At 40.4% G+C, this 26,300-nt stretch overlaps 1 protein-coding gene across 1 annotated transcript in view; it reads left to right on the forward strand.

The window, feature by feature from the left end:
- LOC132407357 (sodium/hydrogen exchanger 9-like) overlaps positions 1–26,300 on the forward strand; it is a 543,724-nt gene that overhangs the window by 275,362 nt on the left and 242,062 nt on the right. The window contains exon 10 of the mRNA XM_059993730.1: positions 14,280–14,393. Coding sequence (XP_059849713.1) covers positions 14,280–14,393 — 114 coding nt within the window. The remainder of the gene's footprint in view (positions 1–14,279; positions 14,394–26,300) is intronic.

A 26,300-nucleotide genomic window follows, 5' to 3' on the forward strand; every position in this document is an offset into this window, starting at 1 on the left:
ACTGAAAGATGATAAATCCCAATGATCTGAGAGAGGTGACTTTAGAGCTTATGGTAGTTGGATTTCTTGGGTTTGTTTTTCTGGATACGTGCTTGTAGTTTAGAGGGTAGAAAATGCAAGTTTAAAAAAGGAGGAAGGCAACTTTAGGAAATGATTAATATTCAAGTAAAATGTCAGTTGCAGGAATCTACAATGAAGGTGTGATTGACCATATACCATACTTGGACCACATATTTGATAAGTTTGATCTCAATCATTATCAAATGGTCTTAAACATAAGACCATAGGACACAGGAGCAGAATTAGGCCATCTGCCCCATTGAGTCTGCTCTGCTATTAAATCATGGCTGATCCTTTTTTAAAACTTTCTCCTTGACCCCAGTTCCTGGCCTTCTCCCTATAACCATTGATGCCAAGTTCAATCAAGAACCTATCAATCTCTGCCTTAAGTACACCTGACGACCTGGCCTCCACAGCTGTACGTGGCAACAAATTTCACAAATTCACCACCCTTTGGCTAAAGAAATTTCTAGCGAGTGCAGACCCAGAGCCATCAAACGTTCCTCATATGATAACCCTTTTATTCCTGGAATCATCCTTGTGAGCCTCCTCTGAACCCTCTCCAATACCAGCACATCTTTTCTAAGATGAGGGGCCCAAAACTGTTCACAATACTCAAGGTGAGGCCTCACCAGTACCTTATAAAGCCTCAGCATCCCCTGCATGCTCTTGTATTCTCGACCTCTCAAAATGAATGCTAACATGGCATTTGCCTTCCTCACCACCGACTCAACCTGCAAGTTATCATTCAAGGTGTTCTGCACAAGGACTCCCAAGTCCCTCTGCATCTCGGATTCCTGGATTTTATCCCCTTTGAGAAAATAGTCCGCAGATTAATTTCTATTACCAAAGTGCATGACATTTCTTCTCAGTGTTTCTCTTCTGGAGATGCTAAAAGATTTACCATTGTAACATTGCCTTCATGATGCAATGTATCTTTCTTGCAAATACATGGTGGGTGCTCAGTGGAACTCTTTAAAATAATTTTCACTTTGACTGGTTATCAAGGCTGAGAATATAAAAAGTAAATAAATTGTGCAGCAAGAGAGCAACATAGTGAGGGAATCCAATGCAGAGGGGAAGAATCTGTTCCTAATATGTTGAATGTATATCTTCAGGCTCCTGTATCTCCTCAGTGATAGTTGTAATGAGAAGAGGGCATGGCCTGGAAGGTGAGGGTCCTTTATGACGAATGCCATCTTCTTGAGGTATTACCTTTTGAAGATGCCCTCAATGGTGGGACAGTGGTGCCTGTGGTGGATCTCACTGAGTCACTATCCCTCTGCAACATTATTCAATCCTGGTTATTGGAACATTTGTACCAGACTGTGATACAACCAGTCAGAATGGTATATCTGTTGAAATTTGCTATAGAGTCTTTGGTTACATATCAAAACTCCAAATGAAGTAATGAAGTAGGTTTTTGGCAATAACGTAAGCTCTCAGAATATTCCTCCAAATAGTTTGTGGATTGTTGAAGAATCTATCAAAATAAGGTACGACGACGTTAAGATTAGTGGCTAAAATGTTACTGGGCTACTCCAGGTTGCAGCTTTTAATTCTTATTTTTAAACAAAGACCTAGAAATTGTATCAAGGTACTGAAATGTGTGCTGAAATAGCAATACATGTGGGACCTGCCTTAGTTTCAGCTGGGGCTCAAGGGAGTGACATGGTGCCCATTCTGTCTTCAAAGTAGGATTCCCTGGCCTTAACTGTATATAATTTCAGAAGTTGCATTCTGATTGCAAACTTAAAGTCCAAATTTGAAATCAAATTTATTATCAAAGTACATATATGTCACCATATACAACCCTGAGATTTGTTTACCTGCAGGCATACGCAATAAATCCAAGAAACATAATAGAATCAATGAGAGACTGCACCCAGCAGGATGGGCACACAACCAATGTGCAAAAGACAAGAAACTGTGCAAATACAAAATTAAAAATAATATTCAATAAATATTGAGAACATGTGATGAAGAGTCCTTGAAAGTGAGTTTATAGGTTATGGGAACTTTACAATTATGGGGCAAGTGAAGTTGAGTGAAGTTATTCCCACTGGTTCAAAAGCATGATGGTTGAGGGGAATGGCTATTCCTGAACCTGGTGGAGCGAGTCTTAAGGCTCCTGTATCACGTTCTTGTTGGCAGCAGCAAGAAGAGAACATAACCTGGGTGGTGAGGATCCCTGATGATGGAAGCTGCTTCCCTGTAACAGCGTTTGTGTAGATGTGCTCGATAGTGGGGAGAGTTTTGCCCATGATGGACTGGGCCACATCCACTATTTTTACTCGGATTTTCCGTTCAAAGGCACTGGTGTACCTTTACCAGGCTGTGATGCAGCCAGTCAATATATTCCCCATGACATATCTATAGAAGTTTGTCAAAGTTTTAGAGGTCATGCCGACTCATCACAAACTCCTAAGGAAGTAGAGACACTGCCATGCTTTCTTCGTAATAGCACTTCATTACTAGGCCCAGGACAGATGCTCCAAAATAATACCACTGAGGAATTTAAAGTTGTTCAGCATCTCCAATCATGATCCTCTGATGAGGGTTGGCTCATGGTCCTTCTCCTGAAGTCAATAACCAACTCCTTGGTGTTGCTGACATTGAGTAGGAATAATCGTGATGGCACCACTCATCTGTATTTTCAATCTCTCTCCTATATGCTGATTCATCACCACCTTTTATTCAGCCTCTGACAGTGGTGTCATCAGCAAAGTTGAATATGTCATTGGAACTGTGCTTATCCACATATTCATAAGTGTCTTAGTGTCCGAAACTAGTGTCTTAACCAGCTTAATAAGTTGGAAGACAATATCTCATTTTCTTTCTGGAAATCCTCCAAACTAATAGTAATCCTTCCATCTGTATTTCCATTTTTCATTTTTGTCACCCTCTCATGGTCCACTGATCTCTCTTATTAGATTCCGTCTTCTACCTCATCCACCTATCCCTTCCCTGTTTCTTATTTCATCTCTGCCCTCTCACCCAGCTACCTTTCCCACACCTGGTCTCACCTATCACCTGCTAACCTGTACTTCTTCCCCAAACCACCCGCATCCCCCCCCCCCCCACACACACACACACACCACCTTATTCTGGTTTCTTCCCTTCTTTCCAGTCCTGATGAAGACTCTTAGCCCGAAACATTGATTGTTTATTCCCCTTCATCGATAATGCCTGATGTGCCAAGCTCTTGAAACATTTTGGATGTGTTGTCGAAGTTTTCCAGAATATTTTGTGCTCATGATAAAATGCCTTCAGCTTTATGGGTTTCAGATTCTGCTTACGGTCTTTAAAGATGGACAGTAGCAAATGTGCTTTGGCAGTTCATAAAAATAACATCTATGAGACCATTTCTCTCTCTGCTCCTATCGTCATCTCTTCAGAAAATTCAGGAAGGTCAGTCAGGCATGATTAATTGTTTTTTAAATCACCTTTAACTCTCTATTCAGCAGAAATTTTCAAGGTACTTGATTACTTTATCCTTAAATTACAGACTTCATTAATTTTCTGGCAGTATTAGACTAACTAATCTGTAATAGCCTGTTTATCAAGCTCACCTTTTTTAAATTAGAGATCTAGATCTCTCACTTAAAATCTGCCTAGTCTGCTGGTTTTTAAACAGTACTGTGAAGAACCCAATCACAATTTCAAGTTCATGTTTATTTGCATAAGCATATGTACACAGGGTATAAATGTCATGAAAATTAGCTTTTCACAGCAGCAGAGTACGTTACAGACATAACAAACATAACTTAGCATAATCTTAAATTAGCATAAATTATACGTACACAACAAAATCAATATACAGTAGCATTTGTGCAAATTGCGAGAGAGAAGGTAGTGTTAGTTTTTTCAGGTCTGTACAAGAACCTGATGGCAGTAGGGAAGAAGCACATTACTGACCCTTGAGGTGTTGGTCTCCAGGCTCCTGTGCCTCCTGCTTGATAGCAGCATTAAGGAGAGATCATGGCCCAGATGGTCAACAAATTTCATGACAAATACTGATGATATTAAACCTGATCCTGATGCTGGTCGGCATCCCTGAACATGGATGTCACATTCCTGAGACTGTACCTTTTGTAGATGGTGGGGGAGGAGCTGTAACGGACAATCCCACCTGTTCCAGTGCATTCGAGTTGCGGTACAAAGCCGTGATACAGTCAGTTAGAATGCACAAACAGTTTTCAGCTCCCGTTCAGTACTGGTTCTAGAATGATTACATTACCGAACCAGTGGACAACTTAAGTCCAATGGAAATGTTCGAAGTAAATTTTTTATCAAAGTACATATATGTCCATATACAACCCTGAGATTCATTTTTTTGTCAACATACCCAATAAATGCTTTATAGAATAATAACCATAATAGAGTCAATGAATGACTGAGGAGGACTCCCTCAGATTTTCTCAGACTGTCAGATTTGAAAATGTGCCTATTGAGTCTGCACTGTGCTACTGAGTACAAATACAGTGACCCTATTGAAGTCAATGGGAGTAACAGGCTTTCCGCAGTAAGTGGAGCTTTGTGTTCTATTTAATTCAGTTAATTTAAATGTTACAAGGCTTAACCAGCACTCAAAGCCATTCTGAATGCAGAACCAGCCACAAATGGCTGCTCTACTCTTTGGAGCCAGCCTCCCAGCAGATCCTGGGGTCACAATGGATAACAAAACAGGGCTGTTGAAGGATTTTGTTCATCAACAGAAGGACCATCATCTGACACTTTCTATTCTGAATCTTTCTCCATCTCAAGAGACAAAGCAGACCCGCAGATATCTGCTATTAACTGACTGACCACACCTCCCAGCTGATGGAGCCTTTAGACACGTCTCCCTCATTTCCCACAGGTTTGTTCTCACCATCTCCACACCTTTCACCCACCAGCCTCTGTATCTTTTCCCACTTCCGCCATCTTCAATAGGATCATGTCTTTAGCAGACAATTCTTCCCCTCTCCAACCATCCCCTTCTGTTTTCTGCAGAGTTATCTTAAAGTTTAAAGTTTGAAGTATGTGTATGTCATGGTATACTATCCTGAGATTAATTTTCTTGCGGGCATTCACAGTAGAACACAAAAAAAGACGATCGAATCAATGAAAAACTATAGCAAACTAAGACTTAACAAATGACCAATGTGCAAAAGAAGATAAACTGCAAATGCAAGAAGTCAAGTCAAATCAAGTCGAGTTACTTTTCTTGTTATTTTGACCATAACTGCTATGTACAGTACATAGTAAAAATGAGACAATATTTTTCAGGACCATGGTGTTACATGACACAGTACAAAAACTAGACTGAACAACGTAAAAGACAACACAGAGGAAAAAAAAAACAACTACACTAGACTACAGACCTGCCCAGGACTGCAGAAAAATAGTAATAATAATAAACAAATAAGTACTGAGAACTTTAGTCACAGAGTCAGAATCAGGTTTAATATCACTGGCATATGTCATGAAATTTGTTGTTTTGTGGCAGCGGTACAGTGCCACACATAATAAAAAAACTAAATTACAATTAAAAAAATGTATATTAAATAAAATTAAATTAGTTGTGCAAAAAGAAAGCAAAGGGAGAAAAAATAGGTAGTGTGCATGGATTTATTGTCCATTCAGAAATCTAATGGCAGAAGGGAAGAAGCCGTTCCTGAAATTGTAAGTCTACATTTAGGTTCCTGTACATCTTCCTTGATGGTAGAAAAGAGGTCATGTCTTGGTTGATGTGCGTCCTTAACACTGGATTGTGATTGAGTGAGCTTTCTCCCCCTCAGTGATATCAGTGGATGTGGCCAGAGCAAGGTTTAATTGACGCAGATTGTAAATTTGGACTCTAATTCAGTATTTATGTTGAGTTCTATTCCTAGTTCTAGTTCTGATCCTTTTTTTTTACTACTTTTTGGGTAATTTTTGAAACAGGGTGGCCTGCAGATAATGAATGCTGTGCTGAACTATACTAAAATATGCCTTTTGTGTTTTATATTCTGTATTTTCGCTTGTTTCTTTTGTTGCCATTTGTGCAATGTTTTATTTTTACACTGGGTGGCCAGAAGGTTTTGATGGTTGACGTTTTTCTTTGAATGCGTTAGTTCCTTGGTTCTTTGTTTTGTGTCTGTCTTTGGAGAAGATGAATTTCAGGGTTGTATACTACATGTATACGTTGATAATAAATGTACTTTGAACTTTGAGCCTTTTTGAGGTATTGCCTTTTGAAGATGTCCTAGTGCACATCATGGAGTTGGTTGAGTTTGCAACTTTATGCAGCTTTTTCCAATCCTGTGTAGTGGATCCTCAATACCAGTCAGTGATGCAGCTGGTTAGAATACACTCAGTGGTACAACTGTAGAAATTTGTGAATGTCTTTGGTGACATACCCTAAATACCCAGTGAAATATAGCTGCCTTAGTGCTTCTTTGTAATTGCATCGATATGTTGGGCCCAGGACAGATATCCAGAGAAGTTGGCACCCAGGAACTTGAAACTGCTCTCCATATTCACTGCTGATCCCTTGATGAGAACAGGCACGTGTTCCCTCAAGTTCCACTTCCTGAAGTCCACAATCAATTTCTTGGTCTGGCTGATGTTGAGTGCAAGGTTGTTGTTGCAACATCTCTCAACCAGTTGATCTATCTCCTTCCTGTGAACAGAAGATCCAGCTCACTATCTTTATAACTATTTGGCTTTTTTAAAATGTGGTTCCACCACAAGATAGCCAAACTCTGACCCTTCCATTTCACTAAACTACGCATCTTCAGACCTCAATATCTCTCTGCTTGCCAATCTCACAGCCCCTGACACTTGTCAGTTGTTTGGTAAGACCATGTGTTTGCCTGTTAGAACCCATTAAATTCAGTACATGAAGTCCACTGTAAATTAGATTGGTTGGATTAGGCTCAGCAGGTGGTGCAATGGGAGTCTTGCTGCACACCAGCAATTGCTAGCTATAAACACAACAGATGTATATAACAGCAGCAAAGCATGATGTTAATAATTGTGTAGATCCACTGCCAGTATTGTTCTCTTGGAACTCACTGCGACTCCTGGTATGCCCCATGAGCTTGCTTCATCTGAACCTCATTCATTTTTTTAGGGTTCTGGGTAGCCTACCTCGATTTGCCTTGAGAAAGTAGTTGTGATCCTCCTTCTTGAACAATTGCAGACTTTTGAGTGAAGGAATGCCACAGGGAGGGGGAATTCCCCCTAGGGAAAGGGGTTTCAGCATTTAGACCCAACAACAAGGAAGTAACAGCAATATTTTTCTGAAGCAACACACACAAAATGCTGGAGAAACTTAGCAGGTCAGGCGGCATTTATGGAAATAAATAAAGAGTCGAAGCAAGTTGGTGCACAGGTTAGAGGAGAAGATGTAAGTAAGGTAGACCCATCTACTCCAATCTTTATCCTTCTCTGTGGAAGAGATCCGAGGTTTGGGAGGTGATCTTGGAGCAAGGCAGTTTTGCAAGTGTTAAACATTGCAGCTACTGTGCTGCAGTAGAGAAAATTAGTTCTTAAGGTGGTGGCTGTGGGAAGGTTGTGATTCTTCCTAGATGAGATGGATTGCCTGGGTTTGTTGTAACTGCACTCCTTAACACAAAAGTGGAGTGTTGTCAGCCATTTGCCTGATTTTGAGGTTGTAGATGATGGAAGTGCTTTGGGATGACAAGAGTCAAGTTACCTGCAGCAGGTTAATCAGCCTCCCAGTTGTGTTTATAGCCACAGAGTTTATGTGGCTGTTCCAGCTGAGGATCTAGTGCATGGGCTCCCAATGGATATTGAAGTTGGAGGACTCAGCATTGTAATGACATTGAATGTCAAGTTGGCTGATTAAATTAACTCCTGTTGAAAATGGATGTTGCCTGTCACTTCTATGGCACAACATTTACTTAGCATATCTCGACACAAACCTGAATATTCATGGGTATGCATGGGCTTCATTTGTGAAAGAGTTGTGAATGGACCTGAACATTACTGAATGTCCCCTGTAGCTTTCGCTGTTGATGTTTCCCTTCTCATCAGTGTTTACCTGAAGCAACTCAGGGCAGAAAAGGTTGTGAGTTGAAGACTCAGTCTAGCTAACCTGAAAGCCTGTTAAGATTCAAGATTCAAGTTTATTTATCACGTGTGTATCAATACTTGCAGTGAAGTGGTCATTTGTATTAACAACCAACAGACCCAAGGGTGTGCTGCGGGCAGCCCACAAGTATTGTCACACATTCCAGTGCAAACATGCTCTGATACGGTGATGTTAAATCCATTTTCTTTTTGGTCCTCAATTTTTCTCCATTCTCACTTCTCTCCATCTCTGTTGTGGCATTGCCTGATGACTCTCTCAGAGCTTCCAATATCTCACTTCCACTGGCTTCATCCTGTAAAACTCTTTTTCTTCTGCTAGCTGACAGCTTTGTTCAATAACTGAGACTGAAGTGTTAACAAAACAACACCATACACTGACCTATGTAAGGAAACATGACAGCAGATGATCAGCTGAAAGGAGCAAATGAAGATTTAGGAAAGGAAATCTGGAGTTTAGGCCTTTGGCAGCTAAAGACAAAGTGACAGAGTTATTGAAAACAGTAATGTAAGGAGTGAACGATAAGATCACAGATTTCCTGCAAGTGTTTTAAGTCTGAAGAAGGCTGCAGAAATAGAGGGAATCAGCCAAGGAGGGATTTGAAAATGAGGGAGAAAATATTAAAATCAAGACTTTACTTGAATTATATCTATTGGAGAATAAGATGAAGGGTCAACAGGAATTGAAATGGAATAGCATCTGAACTCTTGGTGAGTTTAAATTTATGGATATTAATATGGTGGCCATCACTATGCATTACTCAAGTGTCTTATACTTTAACAGTGGAAGTGAAAATTTGGGGAGGAATGACTCTGTTGCACAAAACACATATAGTAGCTATGCCATAGTGGTCCTTCTTCTTTGTCTTGTGATGCTGAGTCAGGAGCACCTGGAGAAGATTGCCATGTAGCAAGAATGAAACATGCAAATAAAAGAAATAAGAACAACTTGGAAACTTCCTGAGTGAGGAAGTAGAAGTTTATGGCAACCAAGGAGTTAAGTGAGAGAGGCCCATAAAACGAACAGCTTTCTGCGTCTGTAGAATCCAACAATTATTAAAATAAATCCCTCCACTACATGCAAAAAGGCAGAAGTTTCCAAAACCAATGTGTTTAACTTAAACAAGGACAGTTACAAGGTACGAAGGAGGCATTGTCTGGAATGCACTGGAAAAGCAGGTAAAGATAAGATCTGTTAATGAGCCGTGAGAGACAATTAAGCAGCTGTTTCATAAAAGCAGAAATTTATACTAACCAAAAAGATGGATTCAATGAAAAAGATAAACCATGGGATGTGTGTTAACAGGGACAGGAAATCAAAAATTGGAAAAAGCTAGTGGTAAATCAGAGGACTGAGAATATTTCAGGAATCAGCATATGACTGTGTGGCTGAGAACAGCTTCAAAGCCATATTCAAGATTTACGTCGGCAGGCAGAATCAAAGGTGGTGATGGATCAGCATATAGGAGGGAGATTGAAAATCTGGCTGATTGGTGCCATAACAACAACTTCTTACTCAAAAACACGTGAAAGACTGCAGATGCCAGAAATCCAAAGCGATGCACATAAAATGCTGGGGGAACTCAGTAGGTCAGGCAGCATCTATGGAAATGAATCAACAGTCAATACTTGGAGCTGAGACCCTTCTTCAGGACTGAAAAGGAAGGGAGAAGAGGCCAGAGGGGGAGAGGAAGGGCAATAGCAAGAAGCTGATAGGTGAAGACAGGTGGGTAGGAAAGGTAAAGGGCTGGAGAAGAAGGAGTCTGATAGGAGAGACGAATGGACCACAGGAGAAAGAGAAGAAGAAGGGGCCCAAGGGGAGGTGAAATGTGGACAAGAAGAGGTAAGAGGGCAGAAGGGGAAAAGAAGAAGAGGGGAGGGTGAAGGAAGACTTTTTTTAACCAGAAGGAGAAATCGATATTTATTGCCATCAGGTTGGAGGCTACCTAGGTGGAATATAAAGTGTTGCTCCTCAACCCAGAGTGTGGCCTCTTCTTGGTGGAACATGTCAGATTGGGAATGGGAATCGCTTTTGTAGGATAGAGTGGAGGTGGTTTACGAGGTAGTTCTCCAATTTACGACGGGTCTCACCAATATAGAGGAAGCCACATCGGCAGCACTGGATACAACAGGCAACCCCAGCAGATTTGCAGGTGAAATGTTGCCTCACCTAGAAGGACTGTTTGTGGCCCTCAGTAGAAGTGAGAGAGGAGGTGAATGGACAGATGTAGCGCCTAGTCCAGTTGCAGGGATAAGAGCTGGAAAGGAGATTAGTGAGGGGTGACAAATGGACAAGGAATCAGGGAGGGAGCAATTCCTGTGGAAAGTGGAGACAGAGGGGGTGGTAAAGATGTGTTTAGTGGTATGATCCTTTTGGAGATGGCAGAATTTGCAGAGGCTGATGGGCTGTTAGGTAAGGATAAAAGGAATACTATCACTGTTAAGGTGGCAGGAAGATAGGGTGAGCATGGATGTCCAGGAAATGGAGGAGATGTGGGTGAGGGCAGCATTAATGGTGGAGGAAGCGAAACCCCATTCTTTTAAGAAGGAGAGTGTCATGGAAAGAAAAGCCATGTCCTGGAAACAGATGCAGCGGAGTTGAAGGAACTGAGAAAAAGAATAACATTTTTACAGGAGATAGGGTAGGAAGAGGTATAGTCAAGATAACTGTGGGATTCAGTTGGTTATAAAAGATGTCCATTAACAGTTTGTCTCCAGAGATAGAGGCAAAGAGATCAAGAAAGGGGAGGGAGGTGTCAGAAATCAACCAAGTGAATCCAAGGGCAGGGTAGAGGTTGGAGGCAATGTTGATGAAATTGTTGAGCGCAGCATGAATGTATGAGCAGTACCAGTACACTCATCAATGTAGTGAAAGAAGATTTGAGGAGCATTATCGGGGAAGGCTTGGACCATGCACTGTTCTGCATAGCTAGTGAAGAGGCAAGCTGGGGTCCATGGCTATCCCTAAAGTCTGGAGAAAGTGAGAGGAGCCAAAAGAAAAGTTGTTGAGGGTGAAAAACAGTTCTGCCAGATGGAGGAAGGTAGTGATGGAAAGGAATTGGTTGATTTTTTTATTGAGGAAGAAGAAACCTCTGACTCAACGTCAACAGGACCAAGAAGCTGATTATTGGCTTTTTTATCAGGTGATCAGAGGTGGAGAGTGCCAGCAGTTTTAAATTCCTTGCTGTTATTATTCCAGAGGACCTGTCCTGGGCCCAGCATGCAAGTACAATTACACCTCTGCTTCCTCAGGAGTTTGCAAAGATTTGGCATGACTTTGATAAACTTCTATAGATATATAGTGGAGAGTATATTGGCTGGCTGCATCACAGCCTGGTATGGAAACACCAATACCCATTAATGGAAAATCCTACAAAAGTAGTGGATATGGCCCAGTCCGTCACTGGTAAAGACCCTCCCACTGCTGAGCACATCTACCCAAAGAGTTGTTGCAGGAAAGCAGCATTCTTCATCAGGGACCCCAGCACCCAGGACGTGCTCTCCTCCTGCTTCTGCCATCAGGAAAAAGGCACGAGAGCCTCAGGACCCACACCACCATGTTCAAGAACAGCCCTCAATCATCAGGCTGCTGAACCAGAGCGGAAAACTTCTCTCAACTTTACTCACCCCGTCACTGAACTGTTCCCACAACCTATGGACTCACTTTCAAGAACTTTTCATCTCATGTTCTCTATATTTATTGTTTATTTATTATTATTATCATTTTTTTCTTTTTGTATTTGCAGCTTGTTGTCCTTTCACACTGGTTGAATACCCAAGTTGCTGCAATCTTTCACTGATTCTATTATGGTTATTATTTTACTTTGGATTTATTATGCCTGCAAGAAAATAAATCTCAGGGTTGAATTTGGTGACATATAGGCACTTTGATAATAAATTTACCTTGAATTTTGATATGAGAACGTAAAAGGTAATTCAAAGGTAGAAAATTAATTATGGGAGTAAACTGAGAAGTGATATCAAAACAAACAGCATGAGTTTCTTTGGTGTACAGAATGAGAGGGGGTAATTAAGGTAAGTGTGGGAACCCTGGAAAGTGTGACTGCAGAATTAATAACAGGAAGCAAATAAATATTTATTTAAAGCTACTTGCTTTGTAGTGCAGAATACTATAAATACTGCAAGGTTATCAGATTGACTCTTTTCAAATAGAAATCCCTATCATGAGAGATATAACATTAGAGGAACTAATGGAACTAAAAGTAGACAAGTCACTGGAATCTAATGGTCTGCATCCAAAAGTGTTAAGGAAATAGCTGCAGAGATGGTGTTACCATTTGTTGAAGTTTTAACAAAACTCATTGAGTTTCGGCTGAGTACTGAGTGTTTGGAAAAGAGAATGTCTATGCTCGAGAGGAAGAAGAAGTCAAGGAGCCAGTTAAATTTAACATCTGTTGTTAGAAAGAGAATGGAGCCTGCAGTCAAGAGAGAAACAGTTAGTCATTTAGAAAAGCTATGTAGAATCAAAGTATGTCAATGTTTAATGAAAAGAAAATCATGTTAAACAAATTTTCTAGTGTTCTTTGGGATATAAAAGCAGAGTTGATAGAGGGGAAACTGTCAAGAAGACATTCATAAATAGCTAATGCACAAGGCAAGGTCTCACGGTATTGTGGGAAGCATGCTAACATGGATTAAAGACTGCTTATTACATAGATGTCAGAGAGTTAAAATAACTCTGGTCTTTTTCAGACTGGAGAAGCAAATGTGGCAGGTTGTCCCAAGGATTATTCTCAGGCCCACACTGATGTTGATTAAGGAATAATACTATATTAATGATTTGGATGAAGGAACAGAGTGGAAGGTATTTTAATTTACTGTGGTTATGAAAATAGATAGGAGGGACGTGCTAGAATGAGTATATTTGAACCCTAATGGGATGTAGATAGGTTGAATGACCAGGCAACTGGAATTTACTTCAGGAAAATATGAAAATATTGTGGTATGCCAAATCCCATGATAAACAATTGTCTAAATGGATATACTATAAGTTACAAATGAGTGGAGAACAGAGGGATTTAGGTGTTCTTCTGCAGGAGATACAGGAGTACCCTCACCACCAGGTTCAAGAACAGTTATTACCCTATAACTTTACTCACCTCAGTTGTGAACTGATTCCACAGTCTACAGCTTCACCAGACTCACTGGACTTTACAACTCATGTCCTCAATATTATTTGATTTCTTTTTTACTTGTACAATTTAACTCCTTTTGCATGTCTTTGTTTACATATATATTTTTGTAAATTATGTTATATGTCTTTGTTTTCCTGTAAATGTCTACAAGAAAATGAATTTCAAGGTGGAATATGATAACACACACACACATACATAGAGTCTATTTACATATATGTATGTTTTGAAATGCACAAGGCCAATGGCACGTTAAACTTAATGGCTTTGGAGTTGGTACTTTAAAAATGGGAACTATTATTACAATTGTAAGTTGATGGTGGGGTAACACTTGGAGTGTTATGTACAGTTCTTGTTCTTTTACTTTAGAGGGTGTATATTAGAATCAGGAGGCAATTCAGAAGATTACTGGGCTAATTTCTGGAATGATGAAGATGCCATATCATAAAGGACTATGAAAGTCAGACCGGTTTTCTTCAGAGTTTCAAAGAATGAGAGATAATCTTATTTAAAAATACATGATCCTGTGGGGTAATAGGAGGAATGACGTTAAATGTTTTCAAAAAGGGAAGGATTCCCAGCCATTTTTCTGCCATGAACCCCTACCATTAACCAAGGTTTCAAACTCCTGCACTGAGGACATGGAGTTATAAGATATAGCAGCAATCACATAAACTAAGGTCCACAGGCATTTCTTCTCACAGAAGGTGTTACATATGTGCTATTCTGTAGGTCAGGGCATTGTGATGTTAGCACAGAGTAGCTACTTTTGTTTAAAGGGGAGGGAAAACATTTTTGAAAGAATCAGGAATTTCAGGTTATCAGAATCTGGCACAGAACAAGATGAGGCCCGGGGTAGATCACTTGCAAATGTAATGAATGGGACAGGCCTGAGGAAATGGTGATCAAGTCCTGTTCCTATTTTCTTGTGTTCCTCCGTTGTTCTTTTCCTTAGATGTAACCAAAATTTAAATTTTTATTTTGCAGCTTTTTGAATTCATGAATTTTATGGCTGAGAACTTCATCTTCTGTTACATGGGAGTTGCCCTGTTCACCTACCAGAACCACATCTTCAATGCCCTCTTCATATTTGGAGCCTTTGTATCCTTTGGCTAAACAACATTTTGTCATGGTCTTATGGGTTTTTTGTAATATTTGGGGAAAAATGGAAGTGATTGGTGAACAATTCAACTGCAGTGACATTTAGAACATAGAATGGTACAGCACAGTAAAATCTTATGGCCCACAGTGTTCGGCCACCCAATCTAGTACTTCTCACCAACATAACCCTCCTTTTTCCTTTTCATCCATCTACCGGAATTTGTCTAAAGATTTTAACAAAGTAAGTATGGCTTATTTTGCTTCTTCAAGGTACAAAGCGAATAAGGATGACTATTAAACTTAGAAGTATTAAACTGGTCCAAGAGGTGCAATTCAGAAGCAGTTAATAGAGAAATGGAAGAGACTGGGAAGGAAATACTCTCCTTAGCTCAGGGAGGACTCGAGCCAAGTGAAACCACAAAGGCACTAGAATGGGAGCAGAACAACAATAAATTGTATTGATAAATCACATTTTACATAGTAGAACATTTCAGTATGTTTCACGGGTGCTATATCCATTTGACTCTTTGATAGTAAAGAACACTGGCAGGGATGACGGCAGAGCAGCAATGGCTGGAATTTCTGGAAGCAATTTGGAAGGCAAGGGATATATCCTGTACATTCAAAGAGGAAGAAGTATTCTAAAGAAAAAATGACACAATCATGGCTAACAAGAGAAGTCCAAGCAAATATAAAAGCCAAAGAGAGGGCATATAATACAACAAAAATTAGTGGGGAGTTAGAGGATTGCTAAGCTTTTAAAAAGCAGTAGAAGGCAACAAAAAAGTCATTGAGAAGGTAAAGGTGGAATATGAAAGTAAGCTAGCCAATAATATTAAAGGGGACACCAAAAGCTTCTTCAGATACATGAAGTGTAAAAGAGAGGTGAGAGTGGATATCAGACCATTGCAAGTAATGCTGCAGAGGTAGTAATGGGAGACAGTGAAATTGGGGATGAACTGAATGAGTATTTTGTATCAGTCCACTGTGGAAGACACTGTCAGTATGGTGGAAGTTCCAAGTGTCAGGGGTCATGAAGTATGTGAAGTTACCATTACTGGAAAGAAGGTTCTTGGGAAACTGAAAGGTCTGAAGGTTGATAAGTCACCTGGATCAGATGGTGTACAACCTAGGGTTCTGAAAGAGGTGGCTGAAGAGATTGTGGAGGCATTAGTAATGATCTTTAAGAATCACTAGATTCTGAAATGATTCTGGAAGACTGGAACATTATAAGTATCACTCCACTCTTCAAGAAGGGAAAGAAGGCAGAAGAAAGGAAATTACAGGCCAGTTAATCTGACCTTTGGTTGGGAAGATGTTGGAGTCAATTATTCAGGGTGATGTGCCAAGATACTTGGAAGCACATGATAAAATAGGCTGTTGTCAGCATGGTTTCCTCAAGGGGAAATCTTGCCTAAAAACCTGTTGGAATCCTTTGAAAGAATATCAAGCTGGATAAACAAAGAAGAATCGGTTGATGTTTTGTACTTTGATTTTCAGAAGGCCTTTGACAAGTTGCCGCACATGAAGCTGCTTAACAAGCTACAAGCCTATGGTATTACAGGAATCGCGAGAGTATGGATAAAGCAGTGGCTGACTGGCAGGAGGCAAAGATTGGAAATAAAGGGAGACTTTCCTGTTTGGCTCTCAGTGACTAGTGCTGTCCCACACGGGTCTGTGTTGGGACTGATTCCCTTTACATTAGATGTCAATGATTTGGATGATGGATTTGATTGTTAAGTTGCTAAGTTTACAGACGATATGAAGATAGGTGGAGGGGTAGGCTGTTTTGAGAAAGTGGAGAGGCTACAGAAGGACAAGCAGATTAGAAGTTGCAAAGAAATGGCAGATGGAATACAGTGTCAGGAAGTGTATGGTCATGCAATTTGGTGGAAGAAATGAAAGGGTTGACAATTTTCTAAATGCAGAGAAAATACCAAAAACTGAGGCACAAAGGGACTTGGAAGTCCTTGTGCAGGATTCCCTAAAGGTTAATTTGCAGGTTGACTCTGTGTGTGGTAGGCAAATACAATGTTAGCATTCGTTTCGAGAGGACTAGAATATAAAAGCAAGAATGTAATGTTGAAACTTTATAAAATACTGGTGAGGCCTCAGAGCATTGTGAGCAGTATTGGGTACCTTGTCTTAGAAAGGATGTGCTGAAACTGGAGAGGGGTCAAAGGAGGTTCACGAAAATGATTCTTGGATTGAATGGCTTTTCATATGAAGAGCATTTGATGGCTCTGGGCCTGTATTCACTAGAATTCAGAAGAATGAGGGGTGACCTAATTGAAACCTATTGAATGGTGTAAGTCTTGATAGAGTGGGTATGGAGAGGATGTTTCTTTCAGTGGGAGAGCTGAAAACCAGAGGACATGCCTCAGAATTGAGGGGCGTCCTTTTAGAATGGAGATGAGGATGAATTTCTTTAGCCAGAGAGCGGTGAATCTCTGGAATTCTTTGTCACAAGCGGCTGTAGAGGCCACATCTTTAAGTATATTTAAGGCATAGGTTGATAGATTCTTGAATGGTCAGGGCATGAAGGGATACAGAAAAAGGCCAAAAACTGGGGCTGAGAGGAAAATTGGATCAGCCATGACGAAATGGCGGCGCAAACTCAATGGGCCGAATAGCCTAATTCTACTCCTATACCTTATGGTCTCTGAGACACACACAACAAAGGAATGAAAACTCGCTACCAAATATTTGGTCAAAAAGGTTTACGGAGGACGTTATAGCATAGACTAGTAGAGAGACAGGGAGGTTATGGAGAGAACTTCACAGAAGGGTATCTGACTGTTATGAAACAATTAAACCATTGTGCACCTGAGATCAGAATGTTACAGTCAGTATGTTCAAATGCGCTAAAATCCTGATCTCAGAATGACTTGTAGAGGGGGGGAAAGAAAATTATAGGGAACCTCATCAGAAAATGTGGCCTTCAATTCATAGCACAGTTACTGAAAGACGTTCAATGGATTTTTGACCTTAATTAGGTCAAGGTTTCTGTTTTAAAAAGTCAACATTTTTATTGGCATTACAGAATGTTCCTGTTTCTATGGTCTGTGACTTTGTAATTGCTATGGAGACCAAAGCTCTAACCTGATTTATGAGGCACCCTTCATTGTGACTCAAAGATTATTTCTAATTTGGCCCCTTCAGTGTAGAGGCCAGGATAACTGGAAGATAATGGTATTTCTTTTTGTCAGTCTGTGTGTTCAGTTATCACAAAGTGAGCAATCCATTGTATCAAAAGCTGTGGAGTTGAACAGTAATTAGATCAGAATGGGGAAATAACAATGCCTGGCTCAGTGGATGCATTGTTTAAATCAAATTCCCAGAGCAACGTTTCAAAAGAGTATATTTTTTAATTAAAACTAATCCACCAGGTCCCTCAATAATTTTGTTTCTTTGTTGGCTAAATTAAGAATTTTTACAGTATGTCCCTTTAGGCCAAGGCTACAGTTATTCCAGCCATTTATCAGGATTTGCATTTTTATATAGTACTTTATCATATTGTTCCGAAGCATCATAAACTATTGCGTATAAACTGATAGCTACATTAATTCAGTTCCCTTTATATTGGAGGCACAGTGCAGAATGCTTAACATTTGGCAGAGGCAAAGGTACACAAATGCAGAATGATTTTGTGATAGGCCAAATAAATATTTACAGAAAAAAAATTGTCAGGATCTTTAAACATATTTTTCTTTACTTTTATTGCATAAGTAGAAAACTAAGCCTAAGATGTTCATCTAAAGTAGCTAAAATTTGAGGTTGATAATTCTTTTAGATATTTAAATAATAGACTGCAGAATCAGTTAGTTACCCACCCATTATACAGTTCTGTCAGAATTGAGAAGATGGTATGCTTTTCTTTCTTGAGGGAACACAGATGTTTTGTGTCTGTCTTTGGGATTAAAATTGCCGCCTTGCTCTGGTGAGCAGTTGGTCAATCAATGGAACAGCTCCCACGTAGTGTAGTGGCTAGTATTGACTAATTCAGATGTGAATAAGATAGATACCTTTCAGGAGTGAATATCTGGAGACTTGAGATGTGAATGATTTAAGACACAACATCTGCTGAGGATGATAAGCTTGTCAAGGCTGAATGACTGGATCTTTGGTTTCCTAAGCTCTCCATTGCCCAGGGTTCCCTGCATCATGCCTTAGCCCATTACTGACTGACTGATAGACATCGATTGCTACAAATAGGTCATCAGTTCCAGCCAAGATAAAAAAAGGAGAACTTTTTGGTATTTCATATTTTTGCCTAATGCAGAAGCAAGTTTCAGCTCATAAGCAAAATCAGCTTTCATGAGCTACATAGCTTTTATTTCAGTTAAGGTTCAGAACTGTTCTAAATTATCTAAGTGACTGCATGAGGTACTCGTAAATAATTACATTTTAAATGAATAGGAGTCTTCAAAGAATGTTGATGTTCCAAAAAGTATTTAAAATAAGAAATCTCCCTGATGACATAAAATAAACCACAGACTGCTTTTAATAAGTTCCATGTTCTTCACATCTTCCTTTAAATGTGAATCGCTTGCAACTGGGCTGTAAGCAACATGAATCTGTCCTTATCATTGTGAGGCAGAGCTCGAGGAATTAGCTTGCAGTCAACACCTATCAATATTCAGCTACTTCCAACATTCAGCTTTTCGTCAACTTAAAATCTGTATGCAGTGTGAATTTGTAAGTGCATCATCTAGTCATGACTACAAAAGATCCAAGTCTACAGGCATAAAATGTGCGGGGCGGGGGGGATAATTTAGCTCTTGAAGTCAAATGTAAGCAATATAGCCTACTTTTAAACTCAGACCATTAAGACTAAATATTTTCTTTTGAGTTTGATCTGGGTTTTGAAGTAAGGCAAATTGCCCAAAGCTATTTTCATCAAGTTCCTGCAGATGTTGAGAGGAGGTTTCTTTTTGTGGGGAACTAATATTTCAGAATAGAGGTGTGGCATCAACGAAAAACTTCTTTTTCTTAGAGGATTGTAAATGTTTGGAATTCCATAATCCCAAGACCTTTGGGGGATTGAATTGAATTGAATTTATTTAAATCTTACATCCATCCCACAAGGCAAGTGAGTAAAAATCTTTGTGTTATGACTCTGTTGCAATGCACAGTCAAGTGAATTTACAGTCTTGTAGAAAGAAGCTGTCCCATTGACTGTTGGTCCTGGCATTAATGCTGCGGTGCCGTTTGCCAGAAGGAAATAACTGAAACAGTTTATGGTTGGGGTGACTGGTGTCCCTGATAATCTTCTAGGTCTTCTTTATGCATCTGCTGCTCTAAGTGTCCTCAATGGTGGGAAGATCACATCCACAGATGCGCTGGGTTGTCCGTATAGCACTCTCTGCAGTGCCCAGCGATCAAGGTTGGTGCAATTCCTGTAACAGCCAGTGATATAGCCAGTCAGGATTTTCTCTACTTGGGGGCTCATGCTGAACTTCTTCAGTCGCCTGAGGTGGAAGAGACGCTGTTGTGCATTTTTTGCCACACAGTCAGTGTGTACAGTCCAGGTGAGATCTTCAGTGATGTGGATGCCGAGGAACTTGAAACTACTCATCCTCTCAACTGCAGTCCCATTGACGTTGATCGGGGTCAGCCTGTCTCTGTTCCTCCTGAAATCCACAATCAGCTCTTTTGTTTTTTGGATATTGAGGAAGAGGTTGTTATCTTGGCACCACTGTGTCAAGGTGTTAACTTCTCCTCTGTCGGCTGTCTCGTCACTACTAGAAATAAGGACGATCAACGTCAATGAACCATTGATTATGTTCCTGGTCAGGATAGACTGATTTTTGTTCTTTCCGGCTTGGGGATTGTGGTAAAAAGCCAAGAAAGTGGATAAGTGAAGGTCAGATCAGCTGCAATGGATCACATGTTGATACGGCCCATTCATGATCCTAGAACATTATGTTCCTCCAAGGTAATAATAATCCTTCCACTAATCTGCACAGATTTTGTAATCTGAGGTATTTCTCCATACGGTGGTATATTAGCATACTGTTGGAAAGTAGTGGCACTGTGAACCCTCAACATTAACCCCAGACGCCATGGCTCAGACCAAACACCAGAATATACACTCAGTGGCCACTTTATTAGGTAAAGGATTTGAACCCAGTGTGATCTTCTGCTGCTGTAACCCATCCACTTTAAGGTTTGGAGCTTTCAGAGATGCTTTTCTGCACACCACTGTTGTACACAACAGTATTTGAGTTACTGTTGCCTTCCTGTCGACTTGAACAAGTCTCTCATTAACAAGATGTTTTCAATCACAGAACTGTCACTTACTGGATTCTATTTTGGTTTATCGCTCCATTCTCTGTGAACTCTAGACTGTTGTGTGTGAAATTCCCAGGAGATCAGCAGTTTCTGAGATACACAGACTACCCCAGGCTTCTGTGAGAAGTCTGGGAGGAGATTGCTGAGCCTCTGGCGATAATCTTTGCATCATCAGTAGAGATGGGAGAAGTACCAGAGGATTGGAAGGTTGCAAATGTTGTTCCTTTGTTCAAGAAAGAGAGTAGAGAAAACCCAGGAAATTATAGACCAGTGCCTCTTACTTCAGTGGTGGGCAAGTTGTTAGAGAAGATCCTGAGAGGCAAGATTTATGAGCATTTGGAAGAGACGTAATTTGATTAGGGATAGTCAGCATGGCTTTGTCAAGGGCAGGTCATGCCTTACAAACCTGATTGAATTCTTTGAGGATGTAACTAAACACATTCATAAAGGTAGAGCAATGGATGCAGTGTATATGGATTTCTGTAAAGCATTTGATAAGTCTCCCTATGCAAGCGTTCCCCATTCAGAACGTAGTGAGGAATGGGATCCAAGGAGACCTTGCTTTGGGGTTCCAAAATTGGCTTGCCCACAAAAGGCAATGGTTGTTGTGGATGGTTCGTATTCTGCATGGAGGACGGTGATTTTTATACATGACCTAGATGAGGAAATAGTATGGTGGGTTAGTAAATTTGCTGATGACACACAAGTTGGGGATGTTGTGGATAGTCTAGAGGGTTGTCAAAAATTACAACGGGACATCGATAGGATGCAAACTGGGCTGAGAAGTGGCAGATAGACTTCAACCCAGATAAATGTTCAGTTTGGTAGGTCGAATTTGAAGACAGAATACAATATTAATGGTAAGACTCTTAGCAGTGTGGAGGATCAGCGAGATCTTGGGGTCAGTGTCCATAGGATACTCAAAGCTGCTGTGTAGGTTGACAGTTTTGTTAAAAAGGCTTATGGTGTATTGGCATTCATCAACTGTGGGATTAAGTTCAAGAGCCATGAAGTCATGTTACAGCTATATAAGACCTTGGTTAGACCCCACTTGGAGTGCTGTGTTCAGTTCTGGTCACCTCATCACAAAAAGGATGTTGTTTTGATATAGAAAGTGTAGAGGAGATTTGCAAGGATATTGCCTGTATTGGGAAGCATGCCTTATGAGAATAGGTTGAGTGAATTTGGCTTTTTCTCCTTGGAGTGACGGAGGATGAGAAGGTGACCTGATAAAGGTGTATAAGATTATGAGAGGCATTGATCGTGTGGATAGCCAGAGGCTTTTTCCCAGGGCTGAAGTGGCTAACACAGGGTGCATAGTTTAAAGGTGCTTGTAAGATGGTACAAGGGGATGTCAGCGGTAAGTTTTTCACACAGAGAGTGGTGTGTGTGTGGAATGCACTGCCAGTGATGGTGGTAGAGGCAGATACAATAGGGTCTTTTAAGAGACTCTTAGATAGGTACTTGGAGCATCGAAAATAGAGGCTTTACAATAGGGAAATTCTAGGCAGTTTCTAGAGTAGATTACATGATTGGTACAACATTGTGGGCCAAAGGGCCTGTAATGTGCTGTATATTTCTGTTTATCCAAACTGGTACCAACAAACATTCCATGGTCAAAATCACTTGGATCTCATTTCATCCCCACTCATATATTTGGTCTGAACAACAAAAGGTCTTGATCATGTCTGCGTACTTTTAGGCATTCAGTTGCTGCCACGTGAATGGCCTTTTAGATGTTTGTATTAGTTGCATTAGATTTGCAATTAGAATTTGTATTAAGTATTTGCAGGTGTACCCAATAAACTGGCCACGGAGTGTAAGCTCCTCTTATTTGTCTCCTGTCCTGCCTCAGCTGCTATTTCTTCATGTTGGAAAATATTTGCAAGAAGACTGTCAACAGCATAGAATGTGTCCTGGATAAATTCCTCCATCACCTTGATTGAAATAGACAAGGCTCTACTGCAAACTCTATGTCACTGGTTAAACTGGTCGTTAGCAATCAATACTTTTTTTTAATAAATTTTCCACTTAAAGATTAGATTATATGACTGCTCTGTGAGTTAATCAGCTGTGTTTAGCATGCAAAGTTCAAAGTCTGTCTGTTTCTATAAAGAAAAGCACGGCTAGAAATACTAACCTGACACTTTTAGCCTTTATTTTTGATTTAATGAAGTACCCTTGTTGTTCGCTTAAATTACCTCACCACTTATCTCCGTGGGTGGTTCTGAGACTTCATGTCAGAAGCATTGATTGATGAAAGTGTGAAATTTTGCTTCCGTGTCTGAATTTGGATATGAACATTGACTTGTTTACAGTCACTCACAGACATGTGCCAAGGGACAGTGAACTCTACAATTCAACTGAGATAGTGGAAGCTTAAAAGAAAAGCTACCCGAGTTGCTGGATTTCCAGGCATCAGCCACAGTAGTGGAAGAGTCTTCACTGTGGTTATCAATATCACAGGCAAACCAGAGGAGATGAAAATAGAACTGCTTCTGCATCTCATTGGTTGCCTGGAGGAGAGGATGGTATCCACAAAGCCCTCAAACATATCGTTAGGCATTACAAACATATCGTAGTCTTCCTGGAATTGAAACAGTTTGACCATCACTGATTAATTATTCCAAAAATACTTAATTAAAAGTACAATAATCTGCCTCTAATTTATTTAAAACCATAAAATATTCAATCTATAAGGATGGGAAACTTACATCAATATACCTTTTGAATTAAAGGTGTTGACTCCTTTTAGATTAATGGGGCCAAGTTATAGAGCATAGAACAGTACAGGCCCTTCAGCCTGCAATGTTATGCCAACTTTTCAGCCAATGCAAGATCAATCTAACTCTGCCCTCCACTTTCTGTCATCCATGTGCCTATTTAAATGCCTCTAGTGTATCTGCCTCTACCACCCAGCACTCTCCATGCCCCCACCATTCTCTGTATCAAAAACATAGTTCTGACATCCCCCTTTACTTTCTTCAAATCAGCTTAAAATTATGCCCCATCGCTGAGCAGCCAGATACAAAGTGTGTCCGGCCTCTTGGCCCAGTAACAGGTAAGTGTTGAATCCAGAGGTGGAGTGAGAAATCACAGGCCTGCATATCCAACCATCAGTGTTGCCCAGTCATGGAACTCTGGAGAGAGCTAAGCAGTGTACTATATGTAGGTTCTGGTTCTCTATGGGACTGTGGGCTAGTTGCTAAGCACACCTGTATCATTGTTCAAAACCAATGTTTAGTGTAAAAAGTGTCAGAAGCCATCTGCACTTTGGAAGAAAGCCACAGTAGGAGATGGAATAGTGACACCGTTTTACTTTTTTTAATAAGGCATGGTTAATGTTAAGTTTAAATTACAGACTGCTTTCCAGTATCTTAATGTGTGACAGGATCTACAGCAATGGTAAGGGAGTCAAGATAAAAGATGAACCTACTTTATCTTTCCCTCACCAAATTGTATATTGGAGATGAGACACAGATTTCTCTCTTCATGACCTACATTGTATTGTCTGTATGGCCTTCTTGCTAAATGATATAGATTTGGAATAAGTCTGAGAGCTAAAAAACCGGGCCTCCAACTCCAACTCTAGACCACCAGCAACAGAATTGAATTCTACCAAGATTGGTAGCCACATGGCTGAATATATCACTTATTCTACTACAGCAATCAAGTGAGGGGATCTACCCTCATTTACCACGTATTGGGCACCAAGCTGGTTGGAGTTAGACCTTGTGCACGAAAGCCAATGCAAGCAGCATGCAGTAGACATAGGGATGAGAAACAAAGGGCATAAGGGAGAGAAACAAAGTTCTGTTATTATGCCATCTTTAGTATTGAATCATGATAAACAATTAAATAACTAACAAGACGAGGAGGCACCAAGAAAATCCCCATCCTCAAAGCTTGTGGAGCCCAGCATGCACGTGCCAGAAGCAAGGCTGAAATATTTGCAACCATGTTCAGTCAGTTGTGCCGAGTGGTTACTGAGGTCAATTGTGAACCAATTCAGTTCATTCACATTGTACCAAGAAATGACTAAACGTACAAAGTGAATGACAGAGTAGTAGAGCTCTAAAGCTGAGAAACAGGCCCTTTGGCCCATCAGTCTATACCAGCCTGGTTTTATCCCTAGTCCCGTCTACATACACCTGGTCCATAGCCCTCCATACCTCTCTCATCCATTCACCAATCCAAACTCCTCTTAAATGTTGCACATCTACCAATTCTGCTGGCAGCTTTACCCACACTTGCACCACACTCTGAGTGAAGGCGCTCCCCTTCAGTATTTCACCTTTCTCCCTTAACTAGCTGTAGTCCCACCCATCCTCAGAAGGAAAAGCCTGCTTGCATTTACCCTATCTATTCCCCTCATAATTTTGTATATAAGATCTACCCTCATTCTCCTGTGCCCAGGAAACAAATCCCTAAAATCCTGCAAGATCGGACAACATCCCAGTTGTACTATTGAAGATGGAGTCCCTGTACCAGCCTTTTATGCAGTCAGGCTTTTCTAGTAGTGGTACACCTCTGGCCTCTGCAACAAAATAGATGTCTTCTATTTTATTATCAGTGAGTTCTGTCAAATAATCCCAATGAGTGGCTCAAAAGTCAACTCTCAAGTGTTAGCAAAGAAACGGAAGGAGATCTCAACAGTACAATCAGATGGTATTTCTGCTCACTGGTGCTCAGTTTAGGTTCCAGAAGTGAAGTCTCATCAAGGCAGGATTTAACCAAGTTATGGCAACAGGGAAAGTCCTGGTAAAACTGAAATTAATGGGCAGCAAGGGTATAAAACCTTGCCGGTCTTTTGGCATTTCAAGGGTAGGAAGCTGGATTTTTTTTACATCATCCCTAGTCATCATTGTAAGAGTTCCAGGAGCCTCCAGGTTAGAGGGGAATATTAGCGGATGCCTGTAAATATGGACATTGGTGAGGCATGCCCTGAGTAAGTGGAGATTAATATTTGTGCCACACAAGTGCCAGTAATGATAAAGTGCTCTATAAATAGGCTATTATTAGTATCTTCAACAAAAGGAAGTCTCTTTCTCCTTGATTTTCAACAAGGTTACCATTGCCAAATTGCTTGCTATCAACTTTCTGGTCACCTTTGATTAGATGCACCTTGGCCAGTTACATGATTTTGTGGCAACGAGAACAAGTGTACAGCCATCACGCTCCCTTTGCCTAAGTAGTGTCAAGAATCTGATGGAATATTCGGTGCCCACCTGAATTTTCAATGTACTTGTAACACTCAAAAGCTTCCAGGTCAGAGCTTAGCTTGAACGTAGTTTTCCAGTCAGAGTATTCCATCCTTTTATCACCAACACACCACAGCTGCAGGGTGTATCATTTACAAAATTCACTACATAATCTTGCCAAAAGTTTTTCAACAGAACCTCTCAGCCTCTTGAGCTCTACCAGCCAGAAAGATAAGTAAGCAGGAGCATAGAAACACCATTCCTTCTAATCTTCACACTATCTTTTCTGGAAATCTGTTTCTTCTTTGCTCATCGATGTAGCAGAATCAGGGGATTCCCTACTAATTAGCACACAGACTTCAGTGGTTTAAAACAGCACCTCGCCAACTGCATTTAAAGATGGCCAATAAAA

The sequence above is a fragment of the Hypanus sabinus genome, chromosome 2 (genome assembly GCF_030144855.1).
Source record: "Hypanus sabinus isolate sHypSab1 chromosome 2, sHypSab1.hap1, whole genome shotgun sequence".
NCBI classification, from domain to species: domain Eukaryota; kingdom Metazoa; phylum Chordata; class Chondrichthyes; order Myliobatiformes; family Dasyatidae; genus Hypanus; species Hypanus sabinus.